Source organism: Aythya ferina, assembly GCF_964211825.1.
Source record: "Aythya ferina genome assembly, chromosome: 4".
NCBI classification, from domain to species: Eukaryota; Metazoa; Chordata; class Aves; order Anseriformes; family Anatidae; genus Aythya; species Aythya ferina.
The window spans coordinates 65,953,558-65,978,513 of NC_140300.1; the positions used below are offsets into that span (position 1 = coordinate 65,953,558).

At 36.6% G+C, this 24,956-nt stretch overlaps 1 protein-coding gene across 1 annotated transcript in view; it reads left to right on the top strand.

Annotated features, from left to right (window-relative positions):
- The window catches only part of MMRN1 (multimerin 1), a 42,172-nt gene extending 19,303 nt beyond the window's left edge, over nucleotides 1-22,869 (top strand). The window contains exons 4-8 of the mRNA XM_084517916.1: nucleotides 2,633-2,731; nucleotides 5,493-5,666; nucleotides 10,752-12,731; nucleotides 19,958-20,104; nucleotides 21,258-22,869. Of these exons, the coding sequence (XP_084374042.1) occupies nucleotides 2,633-2,731; nucleotides 5,493-5,666; nucleotides 10,752-12,731; nucleotides 19,958-20,104; nucleotides 21,258-21,679 (2,822 nt within the window). The 3' untranslated portion in view covers nucleotides 21,680-22,869. The remainder of the gene's footprint in view (nucleotides 1-2,632; nucleotides 2,732-5,492; nucleotides 5,667-10,751; nucleotides 12,732-19,957; nucleotides 20,105-21,257) is intronic.
- Nucleotides 22,870-24,956: the final 2,087 nt, after the last annotated feature.

Sequence of the window (24,956 nt, forward strand, 5' to 3'; positions counted from 1 at the left end):
ATTGAGAGAAAAAGATACAATTTTCATATTTTTAATATTCCCTGAAATCATTTTGCACATAATTTTGTCCCATGTATTTAAAAATTATACATCTAGGCCAATATATTCAACAACAGGAACCTAGTGTTGGATTCCTATGTGCGTAACGTATTTGGAAGTGCTAGGAACCTTCAAGTTCCTTGAGCTTCTTATTGTAAATGTCATCTGTAGGGTGGACTGGAAGTCTAATTTTGAATTTATATTTTCTATTTTAGCTTAAACTGAGCATAGCATATCCCATTTCAAGTTATTTGATGGCTATTTTGAACCTACAGAATGTGTGTGTTGGTATTTCAGTTTGGTGCTCCTGTCCCATCTGCTCCTGTTTGGGATCTAGGATGGGGATCTCAGCTGTGGGACCAATCAGCACCTAAGACCTAATTACTTTGTGATCCTTTGTGATTCCAAAGTGGTTCCTTTGGAAAAGGAAATCTAGCTTAGAGGAATAATAAAGAAGAAGTTATATTGCCACTGACTGTTCTGAATTTGTTTCACCAATAAAATTCCTGAATTTCTAGGGCTGTATGAGAAGTGCCTTTCCTATACAGTGATGAAATTCCATAAATGTACAATCCAGGGAATTCTTTTTTTTTCTCTCTCTATTTTATTTATTTATTTATTTATTTATTTATTTATTTATTTATTTATTTATTTATTTTTATTTGGTAGCTGGGTTGGTTTTCTGTGTGTGTATGTGTGTGAATTGCTGGCTACAGTCCTTGCTGCTGTTAGAAGCAGTACAATGCATTAGTGGTTTGCTCCATTACTGGTTTACTCCAACAGGGTGATATCTATGTCCTGGGTTTTACAGGGATTAAGCTATCTGAGCAGTTCAAAGCATTAGTAAAACAATCATGCAGCAATACATATATGTCCTTGAAACTCTAAAAGCAAATAAAACTGGCTATAAGCATTTGGGTGTTCTTCAATGTAAGGCACTTGATTTAATAGGGAGAATGAAAGATAAGATGGATAGTATAAAAAATCTGATATCTGTAACAGTGGTGCTGAATACATTTAGAGCAACAGAAGGATCAGTAAAATGAAAGAATAAAAGGACATCGATCAACTGGTCTTTATCATGGGCAAGTAACTGGCTCCTTTGTCATAGATTATATCATCACATCAGCAACTGGTAAATGCTGTGTAATGAATTGGGGTGAATGCAAGTATTTAACTCCTGTCAATAATCATGCCACGGAAAAATAACAGAAGCTACTGAAATGGTTACTAAGGATTTTGTATTTTTTATCAGACCATTTCAGCAAATTCTATGAAATTTTCAGTCCATTTAATAATTTCCTTTGATGTTTTCCCATTCTAATTGTTACTTCCCCCATTAATTTACAAACTTAAACACTTTATACTTAAATGAAATCTATTGATCCTCATATACATTGCAAAAAGACTGGTGAAAAATAGAGAATTTCTTGATTCAGCATTTTGTTCTGTTTCCCTGGAAACTCACATTATGGTTGTACTCTGTTTTAATATTTGAACTGGAGAATAATGTTGCCATATCCAAGTTCTTCTTTTACTGTACTAAAAGGCTGGAAATCACATCAGCTAAAGTGTCATTCCTCAGATGTGCTCAAGATGGAACAACAGCCAATACAAAATGCTTCATGAACTTAACAAACATGTAAAAATTGGTCTGAATTTACACTAACAAGTTTACAACCTACTTTGTACATATTTCATTTTTCCCTCACTACCATGAAATGAAAGTGAATTGAAAGAGAATTAAGTCCTGAAGGTGGAAATCTCATTTCATTTCCCAGAACCATCAGCTGTTTCCTATGTTTTGTGGGTGACAGTATCCCCAGCAGTAGTACTGAAATAGTAATGTTAGTCCAGCTTTTTACAAAGTGCTTTTGTATCTTGGGATTGAGAGGTAAAACAAGCACAGAAAAACCTCATCTACCATGACCAGAGGATTTTACAAAGTATTTACAAAGTTACCACCTTCCTAAGTTTAATTATTAATGTAGGTACCAGTTGAAAATCTCAGATAATAGTTGTTGGAATCCGGAATCTGATTACGCTTTATAATTTTTTTTCATTTTTTTTTTTAGGTGCTGCAAGCATCACATTAATGAGAAGCTTATTATAATTTGAAGATTTATGTAATCTGCCAAAAATAAAAAATAATTAAAAAATAATTTCAACAAACTTTACTTTTATCCCTTTCACCTAGGAAAAAAATAATCTTATAGCTGCAAGTAAATAATTTTATAGCTAGCGATCTTTGTATTGTATTTGTATTGCTGTTTTATATTGATCTAAAATGTTCATCTAGAATTTGTAGCCCTGTATATTTCCATGTTCTGTTCATTCTAGGACAAGTTCTGACCTTATGGTATTAACACCAACCCTCACCAATGTCAGGAAGACATTTATAAAGCTGTTCACTGTGTTAATAAATATGTGGTTCTGCACTCTGTTACGTATGTACTAAGCAGAAGAGTAAACTGCAGTGTTTTTTTTTATTTTGTATTGTTTTGTTTTGTTTTTGAAAGCAATTGATTCAGAATCCTCATTTAGGCGCATTCAGTATTTCACTTGCATCCTTTCCTTTTTGTCTGTCTTTTAGCTCAAGAACAACAACCGTTTCTACACAGCAATCAGGCAGAAAGCAGCAGAACTCTCAGTGAGAGGACACCAGGAGTTTCACAAGACCCCAGTGGTCCAGGTCAGTTCTTATAGCTAATTTCACCGTGGGGCAGTGTGAGAAGCTGAAAAGTCTTTGACTTAGTGTAAGCACTGCAACAACTAAAACATCAGTGTGTTATCAACATTATTCTCATCCTAAGTCCAAAACACAGCACCATAACACCTCCTAGGAAGAAAATTAACTCTATCCCAGCTGAAATCAGGACAGAACTATAGAGTGTCCATGACAAAGCTAAAACCAGAAAAAAAAAAAAAAGAAAAAAAAAAAAAAGAAAAAAAAATATTTAAACCACTGCATTACTGAGTTAGATGAATTAACAGAAGAACAAACAAACAAAAAATCTAGTAGTGTAGACTACCTTTGCACTTTGAAAGAAAATGTAGTGATGTTAATTATATCACCTGAATACACAATTCTGTTATGTATTTGCTTATAAAAATTGTTGCTCAAAAAAATTGTTGTTATTCAAAATCAGTACAGTGACTCTTTGAACTTTGGTAATGGCAGTTTACATGTTTTTTAAACTACTCCATCTATGATGATCAAATAACTAAGCAACACAGGGACGATATACCACTCCAAACCACAAATGTTTGAGACCATGTCTTATTGCACTACTCATTTGCTCACTATGTCCATATTTTGCCCACCTTTGTTCATTTTAAACCATAAGGTTTTGGAACATATTGATCAGTGTTTTCCTCTGTGGGTGTGTATAGAGAGGGCCCATATGAAAAAGTGAGCCTGATCCATAGAGTTAAATAGAGCCACTTCTCTTAGTAGCAATTCTGGCCTGAAAAATAACTCTAAAACTGAAATCTCAGCACTCCATGTTAATTGATAGGATCAGTTTAGAGTATAAAGAGATACCTGTTCTAGTTGCCAACTCTGCAAACACAACCTGGGGTCAGGAGTATTTGACTACCCTGGTCTGCCACTCCGTAAGCTGCTGTCAGAACTCAACAAGCCAGCTTCTATTTCCATCTGTCATAGCATTTATAAACCACAGTTTCAAGTTAATTTTTGAAGCTTGTCTACTCCCTTTAGTAAGACTGACAGAAATGTAACTGAAGAAAGTGTTGCACTCCGCAAATTAATTATAATTCAGTTATTAGATCTGATGACTATACATGAGCCAGTACTGAAAACAACTCAGTTTATTATGGTGGTAATTCAAATAAGAGAGATACTCCTTCAAAGAGCAGAAATATCCAGACTTGTCTTTTTGTCTTTGTCAGAGAGTAGTATTATGCCATGGAGCATTCAAAAAGAACCACCAATGGCTTGTCTCCACAATGATGCTGAGGAAAGCTGAGGAGAATTGCCAGACTCTAAACTACTTAGTTGAGATATAATCACAGTTTTCTGTCTAAGTGGACACCAAGTGGGAAAGTAAACAGCTGGAGATGCTAACACTCTAACCTAAAACAGGTTACTCATCAAGCTATACCTATTAAGAGTTTTACAGTCAAAATGTCTCTACAGGAAAGCATTCTTGTGGGTTTTGGCACAATTCATCTGTACCGACTTGATGCATTTAGTGAATTCTCTGTATTTTCCCACATGCTATTGAGTTAGATATGATACATTTTTTTTAACATATTAGAATATTTAAGAATCAAATTCTAGTCAGAACATTCAGGTTTTAAACTTGCTTTTTCTTGTCTTCAGGACCCTGTGTCTACAGCCTGTATTTTACACTAAGCCTGTGCCTACATGATTTCTGATTATAAGTGTACTGCCATGAGAAAAGACACTAATCCCATAATGAAAAGTGACTAAAGATCAATAGCAATACTGTAAATTTGCACTAATAAATATTTATCTGTATTGCTTAAGAATCTTATGCATAGCAATTTGTTAAGTCATAGTATAGTTTGGATAATGTGGTGTAGTATATTATGTGTATAACGTATGTGTATAGGCCATTTGAACTCAATTGTTGAAGAGATTTTATAGCTTTGCTTACAGGAATTTAATCATTTAATTTTCTCAACATTTCTGAAAATTTCAGACTAAGTCTCATTCCTGTCAGCTGTGAAACACTGGTGGATAGCTGATGTTTCATGAAGTCTCAGTTCACAAGATCAAGGCCTTCTTTACCACTATCTTAAAACCATCCAGATAGGCCTTTTTGCACCTGAAGAGACTACAAATGCCAGGAAAAATTTGGGCAGGTTTTGAAAAAAATTGACTGAACAGGTTGGATATCTTTTCTTAGTGACAGACTAATTATTTTGAAGTCATTTATCTATTAGCTGTTTTTCTGATAGTTTTTTCCTTTGCTGCTCTGTTGAACAAGTCTTTATTTTGATCCCAACACTGAAAATATGATGTGTTTCTTCAGAAACAAGCCTTGGAAATTCATGAAGTTGTGCTATAAATGGAAAGTAAAAATCAATGCTTTTGTGATTGTGTTAAAGGAGGTAGGGTAAATGAGAGTTAACTGAATACCCTTAGGGTGCTAGGTGGAGAATGACATTATGCTGATTAAAATATGCTAACCATTCAAAGTACTCTTCTGGAATTATAAATGCTTTATAATGGATACAGATGCTTCAGTAATTATTTACTGCTGTGCTGCTGAATGTCACTAATACATGATACATGACAAAAATCAAGATGATTCACTCCAGGCTAATAATTCAGAAACTTTTCACTGCACTCTCAGCTAATGTCTCTCAAGTCAATTACATTTTATTTTTACCCTCACAATTTTGTAATGCTACTTTTTTTTTTTTCTTTTTTTTTCTTCTTCTCATTTTGTTTTGTTAACAAGCACTCACACAAAAAATGAACGAGAAGATTAGCAGCCAGGAGATGAAACTGACTTTTCTACAGAAAAAAGTTGACAACATTACTGCTGCCATGAATGATGCAAGCAAGACTCTTTCTTCTCTGGAAGGCAAAATCAATGAAGATAAGGGCAGAGACCTCCAGTCTTTTCTAAAAGGTAAGAAAAATAAATTAATGTAATCACTCACCCAGTTAAAGGTGCCAGGAGAAAAAAAAAAAAGGAAAAAAACAATTATCGGCTGTCTTATTCTATTGTTCAACATTTGGAGGGAGAACTCTTGTTTCATAACAGAAAGATTTTTTTTTTATTTATTTATTTTTTTATTTAAGCATTTCTTATGGTATCTTTTATAGTAACAAAAAGGACTTACATTCTTACGTACTATATCATCTATATGGTAACTTAAGCTACTATCAACGCATTTTCTCTTACTTAGAGCTTCTGCAAACTTTCTTATCTCTGCTTTTAATTTACCTGACAGCTGCTAAAGGAGGTAGCATTTGCTTTTATACTAAGTTCAAGCAATATTCTTTAACACATAATTCACATATGCAGAGGAAACATATAAGGATTTCTGTAGTTGCATTTATAACATGTCAAACATCCCACTGAATAATTCGCCTCTGTGATAACACTAGGCTAACTTTGATAAAGATCTGTGCTCATGAGCTAAAAATCAAGTAAGAAATTATCCTTCTTATTCTATTGGATGAATGAGAAAGACATAGACAGGGATCAGAAGGTTGGGCAGATTTTTATCAGCAAAATTATGCATCCATTCTTTGTAAATCCCACAGCAAGATCTGTTCGATACTTATCTAGAAACAGTGCTTAAGAAACAGACTGGGACAGAAGCTTTCATTTCCTTGATATGCAATACTTTCCTATTTTTTTCAGGATTTTTCCCAAACTGATTGTATAATATGTTACAGAATCCAGAGAACTTTCTATTGATTAAAAATAACTGGGGGAAAAAATAAATGGGGGAATTGAAACTTTTTCATAGAGATAAAACTAAATGAAGCAATAAGTGCTTTCGTATTTCCCTTACAATTATCTGGTGTTGTCCCATTTCATGTATTTTCAGTTCTCTTTTGTTTCCCAAGTTGCTCATGCCAAATGCTAGATGGCTCTCTTGTACCCTGGATCACATTTATCCCATCTCTCACTTTGTGACCTGCTTTCACCTCTCCACATATTGCTAGATGGCATTCTTGACCCTTGGGCATACATTTAATTTGTCTTTGAATATTTCCCATTTCCCTTTTGCTTTCTCTTCATTCTTTTTTATATTCCACTCATTCTAGCTGTCATTTTGATGCTATTCCAAGAGGTCATTTGCTGTGCTCCTGCTTCTCCATTCCCTATCTATATTTAGGGGCCCAAGTCCTAATTAAAATGCACAGTTAAAAAAACAAACAAACAAACAAACAAACAAAAAAACAACACATTATTTCCTACTTGTCTGTAAATGTGGTTTAAGTCTTTATTGTTTTTATCTACCATGTTCTATTTTATACCTGCTTCAATGAAATCCCCTCTTGCTGGCCTTTTTTTGATTTATGTCCTTGATCTACCTCCTAATCAGGTAGCTGTAATGAAAATGCTGCCATCAGCTACTTTCCTTAACTCTCATTATGGGCACTCCAATACAGGTTGTTCTTGGCTTGTACATAGGTAAACAGCAGGAATGAATGGAACAGGGGAGAGAGGACAAGCTTCATGTTTCTGTTGGCTCATGTAATAACATTAAAGGGCAACTGCAGTTTCTGCCCAGGGAGTATCACTCTGTCATATCCCAAGTGGGCAAAGAATATTCTAAAGAAACTGAAACTGTCAAGAGTTCCATGCTGTCCTCTAGCTCAGTACAGACGCAGAGCATACATCAGAGTTGCTAAAAATTACTGTTAGAAGCTCACCTGAAGCAAAACACTTCACAAGCTTCCCCACTACCACTGCCTGCTGAAGCAATATGCTTTCAAAGAATAGCTAAGACTGTATTTCCTTCATGTTATTCAGGTTTCTTCCTTCTTCCTCCTGCCTTTGCATTTTCTTTGCATGATGCCCACCTCCTTTCTCACATGCATTATTCACCTTTTTTCATATCAGAAATTCTAATGGCTACCCAGATTTGTATCAAGGTTTGTTTGGAGTGAAGTCTTTTTCTTTGAACAAACAATTCAATACAGTTTACAAAGTCTTTATTTCTTGTTTTTATCTGTAAATAGACTTTGGTCCCACAAATCTGTCATCTGTTGATACAAGGTGACACTGTAGTAACTGATATGCTCCTCTAATTTGATTATTGAAGTCTTCTATGCATTTAAAAAGACTGCTTTCAATACTCATGAGACTCATCCTACTTTTTTACTTGTCTTGAGAAAATGATTTGGCGTTCTCCCTTTCATTTAATAAACTCTGCTTATTTTTTGCTATTCTTTCTTCCTTCTTTCATCCACATCAAGCCCTTTTATATACTCCTTTCCTCTTCATTATTAAAATGCACACTCCTTTAAAAATGAACTCAGCAATGGAGAGTTAATCACTTCCAAGTCAGAAAAGTCATTTACAGCTGGATGTATAACCTCAGCTCAGTCTCCTGTGTACATACATTTATTTTGCACACTATTCTTCAAATAGTAATTGAAACTGCAGAGGGAGTATATGTTGACACAGAGTAATTACGCACTGTGGATTTCAGACAGGGAGTTAAAATTAAAATTCATAATCTCATAAAAAGTTCAAGAGATCCTTACTGATCACAGGTAGTTTGGAACTTTCCATTTCAAAATGAGCAACAGAAAGATCGAGTTGCATCCATGAATGTACTCACATGTATTCCTAGCTCAAGTTTAAGATTGTCACCAACAGCAGGAATTTGGTTCAGGTTTTCCTGTGAAGTATGCTCCCACAGCCTCAGGGAGCAATAAAAACAGTACTTGCTTACCAAGTACCTAGTTGTCCTAGCCAGGAAACAATGGAGAGAAACCCCAAGTTGTTTGTTTTGTCAGGTTTCATCATCTTGGTAATAACAAGAACACCAGAAAAACAGAGCTGAGCTCCACAAAACACCCATGATCCAGCTAAATAGAGTAGGAATGGGAGAGGAGAGGCTGGCAGTTTCTTGACTGTCACAGAAACAAAAGGCCAGTGTAGATCCCATAGAATAATTCTTGCAGCAGGATGGATTTTCATCCAAATATGTTGCTGACATGAAAAAATGGAATGAATTCCTCATAGAAGGCATAGAGTAACTTTGTTTTTTTCCACAGCCATTAAACTTCTCTTCACTCCTTGTGACTCTTAAAACTACAAAATATTTTCTAGCACCTTCAAGTATCCTGACCAAATCATCAGTGATAATGGTTTCCTTTACACGTAAATTATTTTATTCTTCATTCATATCTTGGATCCTCCCCTCAGACAGTATATCCTCATTTTCGAATATCTTGCTGTTTTTCTTTTAGTGAAGTTCATTGACAAAACTCTGCATATGTGAGTGCACATTCATGTGTATATATTTGTCTAGTCATTTACTTGCTGTTTGGGTAGTCAAAAGTGAAAAAATAGAGGCAATCTCAATATTATCACTTTGTTGTTTTCCATATTGTATGTAAAAAAAAAAAATGCTGTAACATCTGTGACCACAGTTGACAGTAACTGAATGTATTGCTTGGGAAACTTCATTTTGTATTTCTGAAGTGGCTTTTTTCTATGCTATCAAATTTACTGCACCTGCCTATTATATCCTACCTTGAAAAAAACACTTGAACAAGTGACAGATTTCTCCCCTAAGCATCAGAGATGTTTACTGTCCATTTTATCAGACATAATGAAGACTGAAACTCATTTATAGTTCATAGAAAGCAGCCATTATCAGTTACATTAGCCTGTTTACAGCTGGAAGGACACACATAATTCAAATGGATTTCCTGAATAGAAAAAGTACTATGTTTCTAGCTTTCTGAACAAAACCATTTTTATTGGGACTTTCTTTTGCACCCTTGGGGCCCAGAGCTGTATTGGCATTTATTGTCCTTATGTTTTATGGGTCTGATTTCCTGCCACTTATATTGCTCTTGCTGAGAATGTATTTTCAAATAAGGTTTCAGAGTTTGCCTTGCTGTTTTAGAGATGAAGGCTCCAGCCCTCAGACTGGATATAGCATTCCAGGCTATAGAAGTAATTTAGAGGAAAACAGAGAAAGGCAAAGGAAGAGTTTCTATCTTTATCAATAATTTTTAATCTGAAAACTGATAGTCATCAAAGTATTGTAGAGCTTGAAGAGTATAATCATTATACGGCAAGCTGGCTACAGGGTCATTGGTGTTTGTGCAAAGAATGTTTCAGTGCTTTAACTGGACACAGGGGCTACCTTTGGAGAAAAAAAGAAAAAATTAAAAAAAAAAAAAGAAAGAAAAAGTCCTTCTAATCTCATAATGGAGCAGAATTATTGCTCTAATTAATTCAATATTTTTATGCAGCAGTCTTGATGGACAGTATTTTATGACTGCTTTTACCCACTTAAGGCTATACAGGAGTCATATTTTGATATTCTACACAGGAGCAGAATTCCCACATAATTACCTTTAACCATTGCTTTTCAGGATCAGTATTCCTAGGAGCTATTAAAGAAGTTATAGTATTCAAGACTAACTTAAAATGTGTACCTTAAAAGTCTGTCTTTTGCAACATTTTTATCATACCTTAATTTTAGATATGTAATAAGGCTATTACTTTTATTTTCTTCTTTCTCACTACAGTGTGTCATATGATCACTTATCATACATGATAGAATAGGAAGGTAATAATAATCTCTGCTATTACTTCTTCTTGACCGTAATGTTGTTAAAGCCATTTTTTTCTTACATTCCAAATGGAAAAAGGACACCTTGTTTTCTTCCAAGCAAGCCACAAAAGCATACAACTCTCCCAATTTCAGTGCTCAGAGACAGCTTATCTAGGCAATCAAAACTGAAACTATATATACAGCAGATGAGTTTGCATTTTCAAAATAATAGCAAAATTCCCTCTGATTTCATTAGAAGCAGGGATGAGACTTCATACAAGTAGCCATCTTCTGTGTTCCTCAGCTGCACATTTTCCTCTGTGGGTGGGTAACCAAAGTGGGCATTTCACTTCCTTATAGCACTGAGCTCACATTGTGGAGAGAAAAAATAAAAATAAAACTATTGCTGACTATTGATTTGATTGTTTCCATATTTATCCTTTCTCCCAAAGGTCTCAAATCCAAGAGTATTAATATGTTAGTCAAAGACATTGTCAGAGAACAGTTAGAAGGATTTCGAAGAGAAATGCAAGAGAGCATTGCTCAAATTTTCAAGACTGTGTCTAGTTTATCAGAAGATCTTGAAAATACAAAAGAGTTAGTCAAATATCTGAATGAAACCCAACAAAAATTTGCTCAAGAGAAAGAGAGTGGGCCAACAAAGCTTGACATTCTGGAGCTAAAAAGTCATATGGTGCAGATGAAAGAGGAAATGACCCTAACTTGTGACAAGCCTGTGAAAGCTTTACAGAAAAAGCAGAAATCCTTGGAAGAGAACTTGGAACATCAACAGTCAAGAAGTGTCATTTATTTTGAATCTTTAAATAGGACCCTTACTGAAATGAAAGATGCTCATGAACAACTTTTATCAGCTGAACAGTCTTCAAATCAAAACATCCCTTCAACAGATCAAGTCACAGAGTACAACATTACAGAGTACATGTTCACAATGAATGAGAAAGTAAAGAAACAGGGCCTGATGGTGCTGCAGATTTACGATGACTTAAGAATCCAGGACAGCAAAATCAGCAATCTCAGTGTTGAACTGGAAATTCAGAGAGATTCTGTTCTGGGAGTCTGTGATGACATGTTGTCAGAGAGCAGAAAGGATTTCCAAATGCAGCTGGCAGCAACCCAAGAGAATGTGCTTATCCTAAACAGAAGTCTCTCTGACATGGTCCTTCCATTGGACAGTAAGATTGATAAAATGAATGAGCAAATTAATGATTTGTGCTATGACATGGAGATCCTGCAACCCTTGATTGAACAAGGGGCACCTTTTAGTCTGACTTCAGAGTATGAACATCAAATTCAAGCTGAAGCAATCAATGAAAAGCTTGAAAACCTCACAACTGCCATTAACAGAATGAGTTCTACAATCAAGGGACTTTCTAAAACTCAGGAAGGACTTAAAAATGAATCTCAGGCTTATCAGGAACTCTTTGACAGTCGTATTAACGAATGCTCTATGGAAATAGAGGATGGATTAAACAAGACCATGACAGTAATAAACAGTGCTATTGATTCTATTCAAGATAACTATGTACTGAAACGTACACTACATGCCCTGAAAAATGAGACTGAGGTCTGCTGTAGCAGAGCGGAGAAGCTGGACAGCCTGCTGGCTCTAATTTCCCAGTTCCAACAGTTGAATGAAACCCTCTGGACACTGCTTACTGGCAAAAAACAGGAATTCACTTCACAAGTAGTTACATCCATTTCTGATCTTCCTTATGTAGAGTCTGACAAAATTATGCTCCACAATTTCAGAAGAATTTACTATATTTTAAATGAAACATCATCAAAAGTGGACAGTCAACAAAAAGAAATCACCCGACTGGAAGAAAAAATATTTGATTCTGTGGAGGAATCTAGGGACCACGAGGTTCGCCTCCTGGGTGTGGAGTCCAAAATTTCTAAGTTTTTGGCAAATAACTGTGTCTCACTGAAGAAAAACAAGGCTGCCTCAACAGAGAAAGAACAAATGATCTCACTTCAGCTCCAGGCACTGAATTCCAGGATTAAGGCTCTGGAAGCCAAGTCAATCCGCTTCTCAAACAACATTCCACTTCTGAACAGGACTGCTCATGAAGCCTGGGGGCTGTGTCAGGATGCCAACAGCACCATCCAAAAAGTGAATGCAAGTATACCTGTGCTAATTAAACTTGCTCAGCCAGATATTCCCCTACTGCAAAGAGGTCTCAAAGAGCTCATTGAATCTGTGCTTGAAATAAAAGCAGGGACTATCCTGATGAATTTAACTGAGCATGTTGACATATTGGTGGCAAGCGCAATGAACAACATCACCAAACTTCAGAAGCAAGTGAAACCAACTATAAAGAAACCAACTCCAGTGAAGAAAGGGACAACAAACATCACCATGAGCCTGGCAAGCCGAAGTCAGAGAAACACAGATAATACTATAGATTCAGGTAATGTGTTTTAGTGTTAAGAAAAATTAGGCTCTTTTGTAATAAAGGGTATTATGTAATCAGTGAGATGAAGTGAGTAAGAGAGTAGTCTTAACAGGTGACATAATAACTTAAGGAGAAGGAGAATAAAAGCTCAGAGAATGACATAGTGTTTTGGAGGAACTTGAGGTTACTCTTCCAAGAAGGTTTATTTTTCTTATGAGGAGACTTTGCAATAAAGACATCCCAGAAGCTCCATGTAATTTTCCTTAATAAATTCACATCTAATCAGTTTAAGATATATGTGTACGCACACACTCAGCTGAGGACCTGACCTTTCAAACCTAACCATCAATTTAGAGAAAATCTAAACTACAATAATTTTGTGCCTGCCTCTCAATTAGCAATTTCAGTAGAAATGTGAAACTTGGGAGAGATATCTGGAGTTTCATCAGTCCTTTGCAGCATCAATGGGGATGAAAGGTATTAAATACCTAAGCAAGTGAATACACCAAATGATTGCAAAGAAGCTTTTGACAGCTCTTACTTGAATTCATTAAGATAAGTTAAAATAATAACAGTGTTCTTGCAGAATCAGTAGTCCAGCTAATAAAGTGTATTTGACTCTTGAATTCATCTAGAGAATGGCTCAACTGAGTAGAAGCTGCCATTCTGAGTGTGATTGGCTTCCTTACTTAAATTCAAACATCATCACATGAAATTCATTTATATGGATGAATTCATAGAAATACAAATGTTATGCCTTTTGGCATCATATTTGAGTGAAAATCAATAGCACAAGCTGATGTTTTATGGAAATATAGTTTCTGGAAAAAAAAAAATCCTAGAGGAGACTAATTCACATTAAAACAAGTGAGACAGACTCCTAAATGACACGTGAATGTCCAGATAGTTTTGAATGTCAAGACAAATCTTTTCTATACAGCATTCTTAAATGTATGAACATTTCTGAAAGCATATTTCGTCCCTATTGTAAGCAGATGTGGTGGTAGAAAGGGCTATGGCTCTTGTTATGGGGCGGTCTTGCCCTCCATCCCTCCTTTTTTCCTCCTGTCCTATATACGGCACTTTTCAGTAATCAATGGAAAGGATGCTCATTAAAGCTCTAATCCCACAAGTATCTGACTTATGATGAACTCCATCCCCACTGAAAGACTTAACACACTTCAATTAGAGGGAACATACAGCTATTCCAACAAGCAGTCACACTTAAAAATGCACTTGCTACCAAGAAAGTAATTTGGTTATTTTAACATATTGAAACAGCAATTCTTTCTTGGTCATTTCTGTTTTCTGCCTGTTCTCACCACTGCACGGGATGGAAATTCAAAACCCTTGATCACAATTAAAACTAGGTGAAAATGAGATCTGATGTCCTTGATCCCTCCTGAGTCTTCTACTGTTTTGGAAACTGTCACCAGTGCCACCTGCCTGGAGCACGCAAAGTTGCCACCTGCATTAGTGAATTAATGTCTTTCCTATTTATTATTTATCTCATGCCAAATTTATTAAATAGCTTACTTGATAACATTAACTATGTGCTCGCACTTACAAAAAGTGCAGATCATTGCAGACATAACAAAGTCATATTTTTAAGCAAGGTCTTTACATAGCAGTGTTTATGCAGTTTTCCAGCAGTAATGAACTTTTGCACTCAATGAAGTTTGTTGCCTAGCAAAGTCATACATTACATTTCCATAAGTTAAAGAAGTAAGACCATTGTCTTAATTAACAAATATCCATCTTCTACATCAGTAGATTTTACTTCTCCAGGAAAGCTTTTTCTCTCTAAGTTCCAGGAGACCATCCAGAAATATGTGCTGACTTTACTAAAGTTTCTAGAAGAAATCCTAAGGTACAGTCGGCTAATTATAAAGTGCATTAGCTCTTAGATCATTATTTTAATCCACAAAGATTAAAATCATATTCTATAAACAGTAAAAAGGTGAATGTCAATTCTCATTGATTCTAAAATGTTCAATATTCTATTCTACTCTAACAGACTGAAATTTTTCATTGGCTTTAGTGTGTTCAGGATTTGGCCCTGAGGTAACACTTTCCACAACAATCATTTGACATCAAGGAGAAACACTGTGAGTTTCCACTATGTATGCAGGTACATGCAAGTTTGAAGACGTCTCAAGTTGTAGACTGAACAAAAGGAAAGCTTTTTGTCAGCTAGAGGGTAGAATATGTGTGAGAAGTACTGAATATCTCTCTCACCTGATAATAACTTAATAGCTATGTGGAGTGGATAAAAAAGCAATTAGGATCTTAAGATACCCTCAAGTATCTAACATAGGGGCAAAGACATCCTTTAAAGAAAAGAAAAAAGTAGTAAACTCTTCATTAGCCTTTGTTATGGATTATGTCTGGTCCTACCCTCCAGTACACTGTTCTACTGCAAAAATGCATGATGCAGAGCAAGGACAGCTTAGCTAAATTCCAATTTTCCCAATGCCATTTAGTGTTGGTTTTGTTCTCTAGAGAACCTAGAGGCTGTCACAGTTTTCAAAGTTGAATGCACTCTTGGGGCATGTCTTATGTTAGTTGTGGCTATGCCTTATTCAGATTATTCTGCCCTCCCATCAACATGAATAACTGAGAGTGCAACTGTGTTATATTTATGTATTTAAAACAGCGCATCATTGTAAGATAAAGGTCATTTCATTCTTCATCTTCTTTTGATCTCACTCCAGATCTTAGTACACCCTTAGTACATCTTAATACACTCATCTTAGTACACTCATCTTACGTATCTTAGTATACTCACACGGGAATGACCAAAATCAGTGTTCTCAGTACACCGGAGAATGAAGTACCAAAGGAGTTAAAGTGTATTTAAGATTTCAATAATAGTTACGTTTTATCTCCTATCTTCTTGCTTCTGTCAAAAACTCAGCAAAGCAAGACAACTCCCTATACTGAAACGATGGCCAATACTCCTAACTTTCAATAGGCTGCATTCTATCTTTTAGTTTTAATCCAAGCTCCCATTTGTTTGTTTCAGCAGGGACTACACACTGAAACTGAGGGCTAAGTCAGAGTGTTTGCAGTTGTATATGTGGAAATCATTTTTTTTTTTTTCTGTCAGATTATAGTTTCTCATGATTTCTGACTCCTGACATAAATGCAAGCCTCCATTGCCACTCTTTCACTATATCCTGCAGTGAATTTAAACAAATTAAATATTTTGATCCTCTGTTTTAATTCCACTAGTTTGATGATTATTCTAGTTCAGTTTGATGGCACACACCTCCATTTTGCATAATTACACTTCAGACTAACAGGTGGATGAAACTTCTTTGTTGTATTTAATTTAGTAAACCTGAAAAACATCATGGTTGAAGTGTTAGATATCTCTGTTTAACGAAGAAGCACCTCAACAGAGTTGCCAGAGTCTAAGTAGTTCAGGTCAAAGCAGTTCAGGTCAAGTTTGACAAACTGCCTCCACCTAAAGCTGGGGAGAACAGCTGCAGTGATGAAAAGGCCTCCTGTCGTCCTCACTTTTTGTCCAAGATCACTGTGTGGTGAGTGTGCCTTTTTGTAACTTGGATAACTTGTAACTTCATAGAGCACTTGCAACCGAATTCCCTACCAAGGCACTGAGGGCACCAATAGCCTGCATTGCCCCAGGCAGCCTGACCTATCCCTCACACTGCACCCCCTGCCCATATGACTGAGAGCCCCAGTCCAGCTCAGGCCAGGCTTCATGATCTGGTCTTTTGTGAGTCATGCTGGGCTGTGGCTGATCCCGGTTGATGTGATTGACCTGCCTCACTCTGCTCGTCACCTCTCCAGGTAATGCTCTAGCTCTGCTGTCACCTTCTGCTCATGCCTGCCTGCCCTGGTGGGCAACCCCTCACCTGCAGCCCCATGTCACTCCTTGCATCCTGGCTACTGAGGATGCTCACTGCTTTTATCGCTCTCAGATTTCCAATCTCTTAAGGCTTCCACGGAGACAGCTACAGATAACCAAATATTGAGAAAACACTGGAAAGTCATTTCTTGTTCAGACACTTCCAAACTGAACCACTGGAGTCACTTCTTTCCATAGGGAGACTATTAGATTGCTAAATATTTCATTTACTTCTAAACAATGCTGCAGTAGATACTGACAAATCTTCATTATTTGTTTGAAGAGTTGTTTGTACAGCATTGGCAGCCTATTTCCCAAAAGAGTTTCTGGCTGCTTGCCCTCCCAAAGAGTAGAAAAACTTGGCATTAATACACTATCTCCACTCTTACTGTTCTAAGTGTAAATAACAACTGCATTTCATTTGTTCTCCACTATTCATAGCTGCAATTAAAGTTTTTCATTATTTTCTAAAGTGTTTCTTCTTCCTCATCTACACTACTAAACTGTGAAGGATTAATTAAAAATAGGATGTGTACAATAGTAAGAAATCTTTTCCTAACCTGAAACTTTTGGCATCTTTACCCCAACTAGAGTATCTGTCACATGGACACAGTGTTCCAGAATGCCCTTCAGCAAAGAACAAAAAGAAAATGCAGGGGAGATGAGCAGCATCTTCCAGAAATGACAACAAAAATATGCTGTTGTAAAACACACAGATGTTACGCATAGATTGCTTATTCCTTGGAGGTCTAGGGCATTGGCCTCTTACTCTAAAACTCCTTATTTGACTCTAGTCTTCACAGATTCTCCTAGCTTGTAGAAAGTAAAGCATAAACCCAAGCAATGCTGCTATATGAGGGTTAATTTACAAAAAGTAAGTTAATTTACAAAAGTAAAGCTATGTCTGAATTTGGTTTAACTCCAAGGTTAAATTCAGGCAAAATCATCCCTCTGCAGACTGCTAAAACACTGGTCTCAATGTCATTATCATTTCCTTTCATGTGATCTTTTTCCTGTTTCTTGGATATACTTGCTTATGATAAGCAGAGGACAATTAGCAGAGAATGAGCTGTGTTCCTACACAAAGCATTCTATGGTATTTTGGGAATATGATACAGTCGACACAATCAGCTGTTTTCCTTCCTTTTCTGCTTTCCTTTCACACAACTTCTAAACCGTTGTGGACACTTGGCAAATATGAGTGAAAAATAACTTCAATTAAATTTGCAGCAAAACTATAATCTAGGAAGAAAAGCATAATTTCCTCGTGTCCAGTTGCCTGTGCTGTGACCTCCATCATGAATTACTGAGTTCCTTTATTTTAGGCATTATAGGGTAAACACCATTTTCTGTGAAAAAAATTACTGCTGTGTTTTTAGGTCTATATGGTTCATCAGTGCAAGTTCAAGTGGCACAGTACAGTGTGCTTTAGCATTCTACTCTCTGAACTAAAATTTCCTGTGGAATTTAGTTGCCTTAATGCAGCAGTCTGTGAAATAGTCCGATAGGAATCTTAGCTAACTGTGGGCATTACTGGAATACCTATGTGAAGATCCAGTTTAATACTTCCTTGGCAATAAGTAAACTCTTTCACAAAAGGCTTTTTCAGTTCCTACCTACCAATCTAGATTTATCACAGGACTATATGGAGTTCTCTTTCCACAGCTCTACTGGTAGTTGCTGGCAAAGAAAAGTTTCATTTTCTAAAACATCCAACTTTTATTTGACCAAAGCAAAGGAAAAAAAAATAAAAATGTATAGTTTGGGAATACTTTGTGTTTCAAATTTTTCATAGTGATGTTTAATTTTTAACATAGCCTGAATGTTGTTCCTCCAAACGGCTATGACAAAACATTATATAATTGCACTCAGTAATTACTGCCTCAGAGGTCAGAAGCACTGGAATTACAGATTTCTCCATATCGGTTGAGCATGATTTGGCCAGCACATACATAGGAAGAGAGGTAAGGACAGCCTCAGTGAAGATGCTCTGCAAAATCATCAATAATTTTTATTGCTTGAAATATGATTTTTTTTACAGCAATTTTGGTGGATATTCTGGAACTGAGTTTATTTATGGACAAAGAACCAGTACTGGAAGTGGTTTAGATAGCTTTTAAGATCTTTCATCTCCAGTATCTGGCTCACCCCCAGTGGTTGTGACACATTTGGATGAATAATGTCATAGACAGGACAGCCTATCCTCAACACCAGAAGTACAAAATCTGTGTTTTGCTATGCCCAACAATGAATTGAATATGCCCTTTGAGTACAACTTTCTGTGCTTGCATTAGTGAAACCAAATCAAGACACAGATTTGCTTGAAGCAACAGAAAAAAAAATAATTTCATTTGTCTTACCAAAAGAAGGAAATAAAATTGGATATGTCAGCATTGCCTTTCCAAGTTTTGCTGTTTGTTTCTGAGGGGCTCCTGCAGTCAGCTCCAAACCTCTCAGCACATTCCCATTAATAAGCTTATCCAGCCTACTTCTTTAATCACACGATCACAGACTGCCTGATTTTCACGGTGTCTTGTTTTGTTGCAGTGTCTAAGAGCTACAATACAGTAAGAGAGGATGAGGACTGAGCCAGCTGTGCGATAGTCAGCAGAGAAAGTCAACTGCCAGTTGATGCTGGACAGACTGCAGGTCTCTGTGCCAGAAAGGGCGGATTCTCAGCACCTTCACCTCCTTATGGGAATGAGTATCTTCCAAATTGAACCTGTCCCAAGGACCATCTGTAGGTCCACCCTGCCTTAAATTGTTATAGAAAGACTCGTGTCAGGAACAGCAGAAGGAACATTTCCTAATGTTCGGCTGTAACCAGGCTTTGCTGGCTTTAAACTTTTATTACGAGGAGGGAGGTCATTAAATTTAAGGAGGAAGGAATGGGGAGAAATGAGCAAGGAAAGGTTGCTATTTCTTGACAGGACTCTCTTGGACTACGCAGTCACAGCTGTTCAGATATCTCAGTCTTTTAATGCTTCTCATGTGTGGCATGCAAGATGCTCCAAAAAAGGTAGATTTATAATATCTTTCATCTTATTACATGTATCTGACCCCCAGAGACAAGCAGAATTAAGCTTTTATAGGTATTTCTGAATAATTTGGAGACCAGCTCAGGATATGCTATGTTCAGGGAAAGAGGCAGGCTGAATTAGCAGAGATGCTGAACGACCTGGACAGGATCTGAAGTTAGCCTTCACACAGAACCTCAGCAGAAATGACACCAGCTTTATGAATTGATGAAAAGACCATCCAAAATCCAAAATATTGAAAATTTGGGCAATGTCACTGTAATGACTGTTTGGGTATGTACATGCCATTGAAACTTAAGGTTGTTGGTTTTCCTCCCTCTCTATCACAGGGCAGTATTCAGCTTGTGTCAGCTCCCCATGCCAGAATGGAGGAACCTGTATCAATGACAGAGAGAATTTTATTTGTGCTTGTCGCCACCCCTTTGGAGGAGTCAACTGCAGTACGAAGCTGGTGAACGACAATTCTCTGAGTGTTGGCAAGTAAAAAATTTAGTAGTGCAATATGCTAGCAGCATGGGCATTTGCCCCAAGGTCTAATTAGAGAGCATTCGCTGGTCAAAGGTCTCACATTTCACTTTAATGAGTACCAACTGAAGAAGTAATGTCCTGTGTTTTGGTGCTGAAGACATCAATTCCTGTGGGTGACTCTCGATCTCTTTCTTTAATATGACCAGACAATAGGATTAAATTGGGTTGGGACCAGCCATAATAGCTGGAAAGCTCCCTGCTGACTTGTGCAGAAGGCTGCTGAAGGAGGGAATGCAATAGATGTAGCTGAACATGACATCATGGAATTCAAGGGGGGAGGTGAAATCACATCACTTGGGAATACTAGCTTCAACACTGCATGAAATGCCCTATAAATACCACTAGCTACCATAATATATGGGACTATAGCCTGGAGGAGTCATTTTAGGCATACCTCTGATTTTCAGTAGCAAACCATACGTCCCTTGAAAGATATTTCAAAGAAGAAAAGTGCAAACTGTGCTTATTCAGCCCAGAAAACAAATAAATAATTTACATCCAGGCTGCATGGAATGAGAATTTAATGCAGCTTTCAGCAGCTGTTTGGCTGATTCTCATTCATGACAGCATATGAATAGTGAATAAAATCATTTTTACAGTGGCAGGGAATCACAGTGTGCATGCTCAGCTGGAAGAGAAACACATATACTTTTACTCCCTCATTTAACGTCGGGAGTACTAAACCTCTCCACTATTTGTCTAAGATTTGTGGAGAAAATTCTTGGCTTCAGCACACACAGATGAACAATGAAAGATATCATGGGATGGGGGTAGAGAGGGGAAAAGAAGAAAGAAAAGAAAAATAGCACCTCTCTTCATGTTAACTTAGCATAATCCATCACAGTTACCTTGCTTTTTTCTAAATTTCTTCTTTTGTGGATACACCTGGCACTAATTCTGAAGAAAAATTTTTTTTTATACATTACGGAAAAACTGTGTGCTTATGTAGAAATACTGTTTTAGTTGCTCAAATTACTCAATTATGTGACTTCAGAAAAGCTTTTTCTGATCTTCTCACTAATCCAAGTCTACAATATAACAGGAAGAATGAGAGGGAAATGCCATGGATATTACTTGAAATTGTTCTTTATTCCTTTCCAGATTTTTCAAAGGGATCATACAGATATGCACCTATGGTGGCTTTTTTTGCCTCTCATACATATGGGATGACAACTCCAGGACCCATCAGATTTAACAATCTGGATGTCAACTACGGAGCTTCATTTGCCCCCGCAAGTGGGAAGTTCCATGTTCCATATCTTGGGGTGTATGTTTTTGAATATACCATTGAATCATTTAGTCCTCGTGCCTCTGGCTATCTGGTCATTGATGGAATAGACAAACTTAGTTTTCAGGCTGAAAATATTAACAGCAACAAGTACACTGACAGAGTAATTACTGGAAATGCCTTATTAGAATTAAATTATGGTCAAGAAGTCTGGCTCAGACTGGCAGCTGGCTCTATACCAGCCAAGTATCCACCAGTCACTACCTTTAGTGGTTACTTGTTGTATCGTACATAAGTCACTCATAAATGTATAAAGTAATTATCAAATGAAACAACTGGCATATAAATTTATCTTTGCTTTTAAAATACTTAATTTCTTTCACTTCAATAAGTTTCTGAAAGTAACCAAAGCAATGGCATTGGCATTTGTGTCTGATCCTCCAAGTTGCTTGTGTGTAGCATGTACACACCTACAAAGAATTCAGAGGCTGGGGATAGGGGAAAAGTAAGCATCCTCCTTATGAGTGAGAAACACAAATATAATTATTTTCTACATTTACATCTCATAAATATACTTACATAAGGAAGCTGAGAATCAGTTCTCAAGAAAAATCAAAGCTGGTTTTGATGATCACTTTACAACCTGAGTGCACACCTAAGTGATGGATAGATTTGTTGATTCAGATGTTGGGTTACTGTGTAGCTCATTGTATCAAGTGATAGTAATGTATATATTGTTTGGAAAAAAAATATATATATATTTTTCATTTTGCCTGACATCATTGACCACATACCTAGAGAATTCTGCATTTAATTGTTTCAAAATTTTGTATGTAATCAGTATGATAACAAACTGTATTTTTTTTTTTGTCTAGCAGAAATAAAACAGGGAATACTTAGAAGTTGCATATTTATATACTCAAATCAGAAATAAGGTGGTCATTTTTCCCAGTGAATATAATTATTCATGGCAAAAACATTACAATGGATTTGATGGACTCTTTCTACTGCTTGAAGCATTTAAACCACTGAGAGATTTTCCTTAGGTGACATTTGTTTGAGTAAGCATGATTATATGGGCTTTATATACATTTTGCTGTACAAACTTTGGCCTATGTATAAAATGTTAAATGAGATAATCATAATAGTCCTTTCCAAGTTTGAATTCTATAAATCTATTATTTTATTTTTTTTCTGCATCATATTCGCTAACTGTTAAGGCAAGATAAAATGAACTTTGATCTGCATAATCCAAAATGTGATTTCCAAGCATCAACACAATAAAAAACAACATATTTTCACATATGACTGCCTGTATGCAATAGCGGATCACATTGCCTCATAAAGTAACAGCTTGAACATACATGTGGATAAAAATAAGATAACTGAATTTTACATATTCTAGAAAAATGCTACTACTGAAGTATATTAATTGGGAATTATGTTCTAGTAAAATTTTACAGTAAAGTCAAACAAAAGAACACATACTGTAGTGCTCTCTCTGTCCCGTCCTGTGTGTTCCCCCCCCTGCCCCGCCCCCATTGAGTTTATTAAATATTTTCACTGCTAGACGGTAGACTATTTCTTCATTCTTAAGGGATACTAAGAGCAGCCACCTTGACCAGCAGCCCTAGCCCAGGACTCCTCCTGCTTGAGCCCAGGCCAGTGTCCAGGATTCAACTTCTGCTGAGCTGTGAAGTTGCTTATCTTCTTGGGAAGGGAAGTTATTCAAAGTGTCCTGTAACAGCAAACACCAGCAGCATGTCATGCATAATATGACCTCAAATTTAACACTGCTCTTAAATGCTGGAAAACCCAAGGGAGGGCAAACAGTGATTTTACCATCTGCTCTAATCTTGGTTTAGTCCTGCTGTGGAATATGAAGTCTATTTGACCTAGGGAAATGGATACAGCCTACTGCAGGCCAAGTTTTCCTATTGCATTTCTTTTTTCTCTGAACACTGTTATCTGAAAGAAAGCCCCTTATCATTTCTTTGCCTACATTAGCTAGTTGGTTACATGTCAGAGGCTTATTTTCTGTTCTGAAAGACTTATCGAGATTCCAAGGGAGATGAAAACTTTAGATAAAAGCCTGTTTTCTGAAGCCTTAAATCCACTAATTAATTGTTAATGGATCCTGCAGCGCATCATTAATCATACAAAATATCCTATGTTTCCTTAAAGGATCTGAAATAAATAGAGCCACTGTAATAAAGGTCAACTGCAAATCTCATTAACAGGTTGGAATGTTTTGCTGTTGCTTGTATTTTTCTTTTATTTATTTATTTATTTATTTATTTATTATTTCTGAGGCCAGAAATCCTTTCACTTTCATGCCCAATGGATTCTCAATATACCATGAACGCTGAATGAGCATGCTACAGACCTTTCTCCTGTTGCATACTATATTTTTCTGTAAATACTCAAAGTCCTTGGTATGGCACTAACTCAGCCTTCCATATCATTGAATTTTATCAAACATAATGACCACGTGCCGCAATCCCCCCTTGTATGATTTTGTCATTTTAATCTGTTTAGTCTTCTTTACTCCTGCTATGGCTATGGCTAAATGGCATGAAAATTACTCTGCAGATGAAATTCAAATGACCCATCAGAGACTGCATCTCTGTTTTAATGTAACTTTCTTTGCCCTTGCTTCTCTTGCCACTAAATCATTCAATCTGGCTCCTCATCTTCATAGGCACTATTTTTCCCCCCAGAGCCAGAAACTTTCCAGGTCATGGTATTGGTTTTCTTTCCTCTCTCCTTCTCTCCCTCTCTTCCTCTCTGCCTCCCATCCTCCCTCCCTTCCTCCTTCTCTCCCTCTCCCTCTCCCCCTCTCACTTTCACCACCCCCCCCCATTTTTTTTCTCTCTCTCTCAACTCCAGATTCATTAGTAGTAGTGTAAGGATTCTGATTAAAGCCATGTCTGTAGCTGTAACACACAGAAAAATCATTTCCTTAATTCAAAATAGCACTGAAGCTTATTATTTAAAATATGGAAGAAAAAAAAACTTTTTAAAAAAAAAAAAAACAAACACACATAATAAATGTACCCTATACAATTTTACTCTGCAATAATCCATCAAAATCTTTCCACAGATGTATTAAAACTGAGTACACTGGACGTTGTCTGTTGTTAAAAAACAAAGTACAGATTCTTCACTATGCATATAGGTTTGCATTGGCTCTTGAGGCTTATTTATGGGACTGTGGCTCTGTACATTGACTGCGTAGACTAATGAAGCACATAATATTGAAAAATAACTGAAGATCAATAAAATCTGAAACCATTATGCAGAATAGACAATGATAAATTAATCAGTCTGAACTCCCAGGAGAACTTTTTAGGAAACAACCAAGAAAGGTCATTCCTAAGGTACTTTGTCACCCCTCTACTTTCATTTTCGCTGTCTGATTTGCATTCCCTAATAATAGCAGGCAGCAAATCTGAATGTTCATCTCTACCCACAGCTCCTGTGAGGGACCACAAAGACATCCTGAGCCTTTGTACTTTAGAGTGAGCGGTGTTCTCTTTATTTGGGTGATTCAATAACCATGGCAACATTTG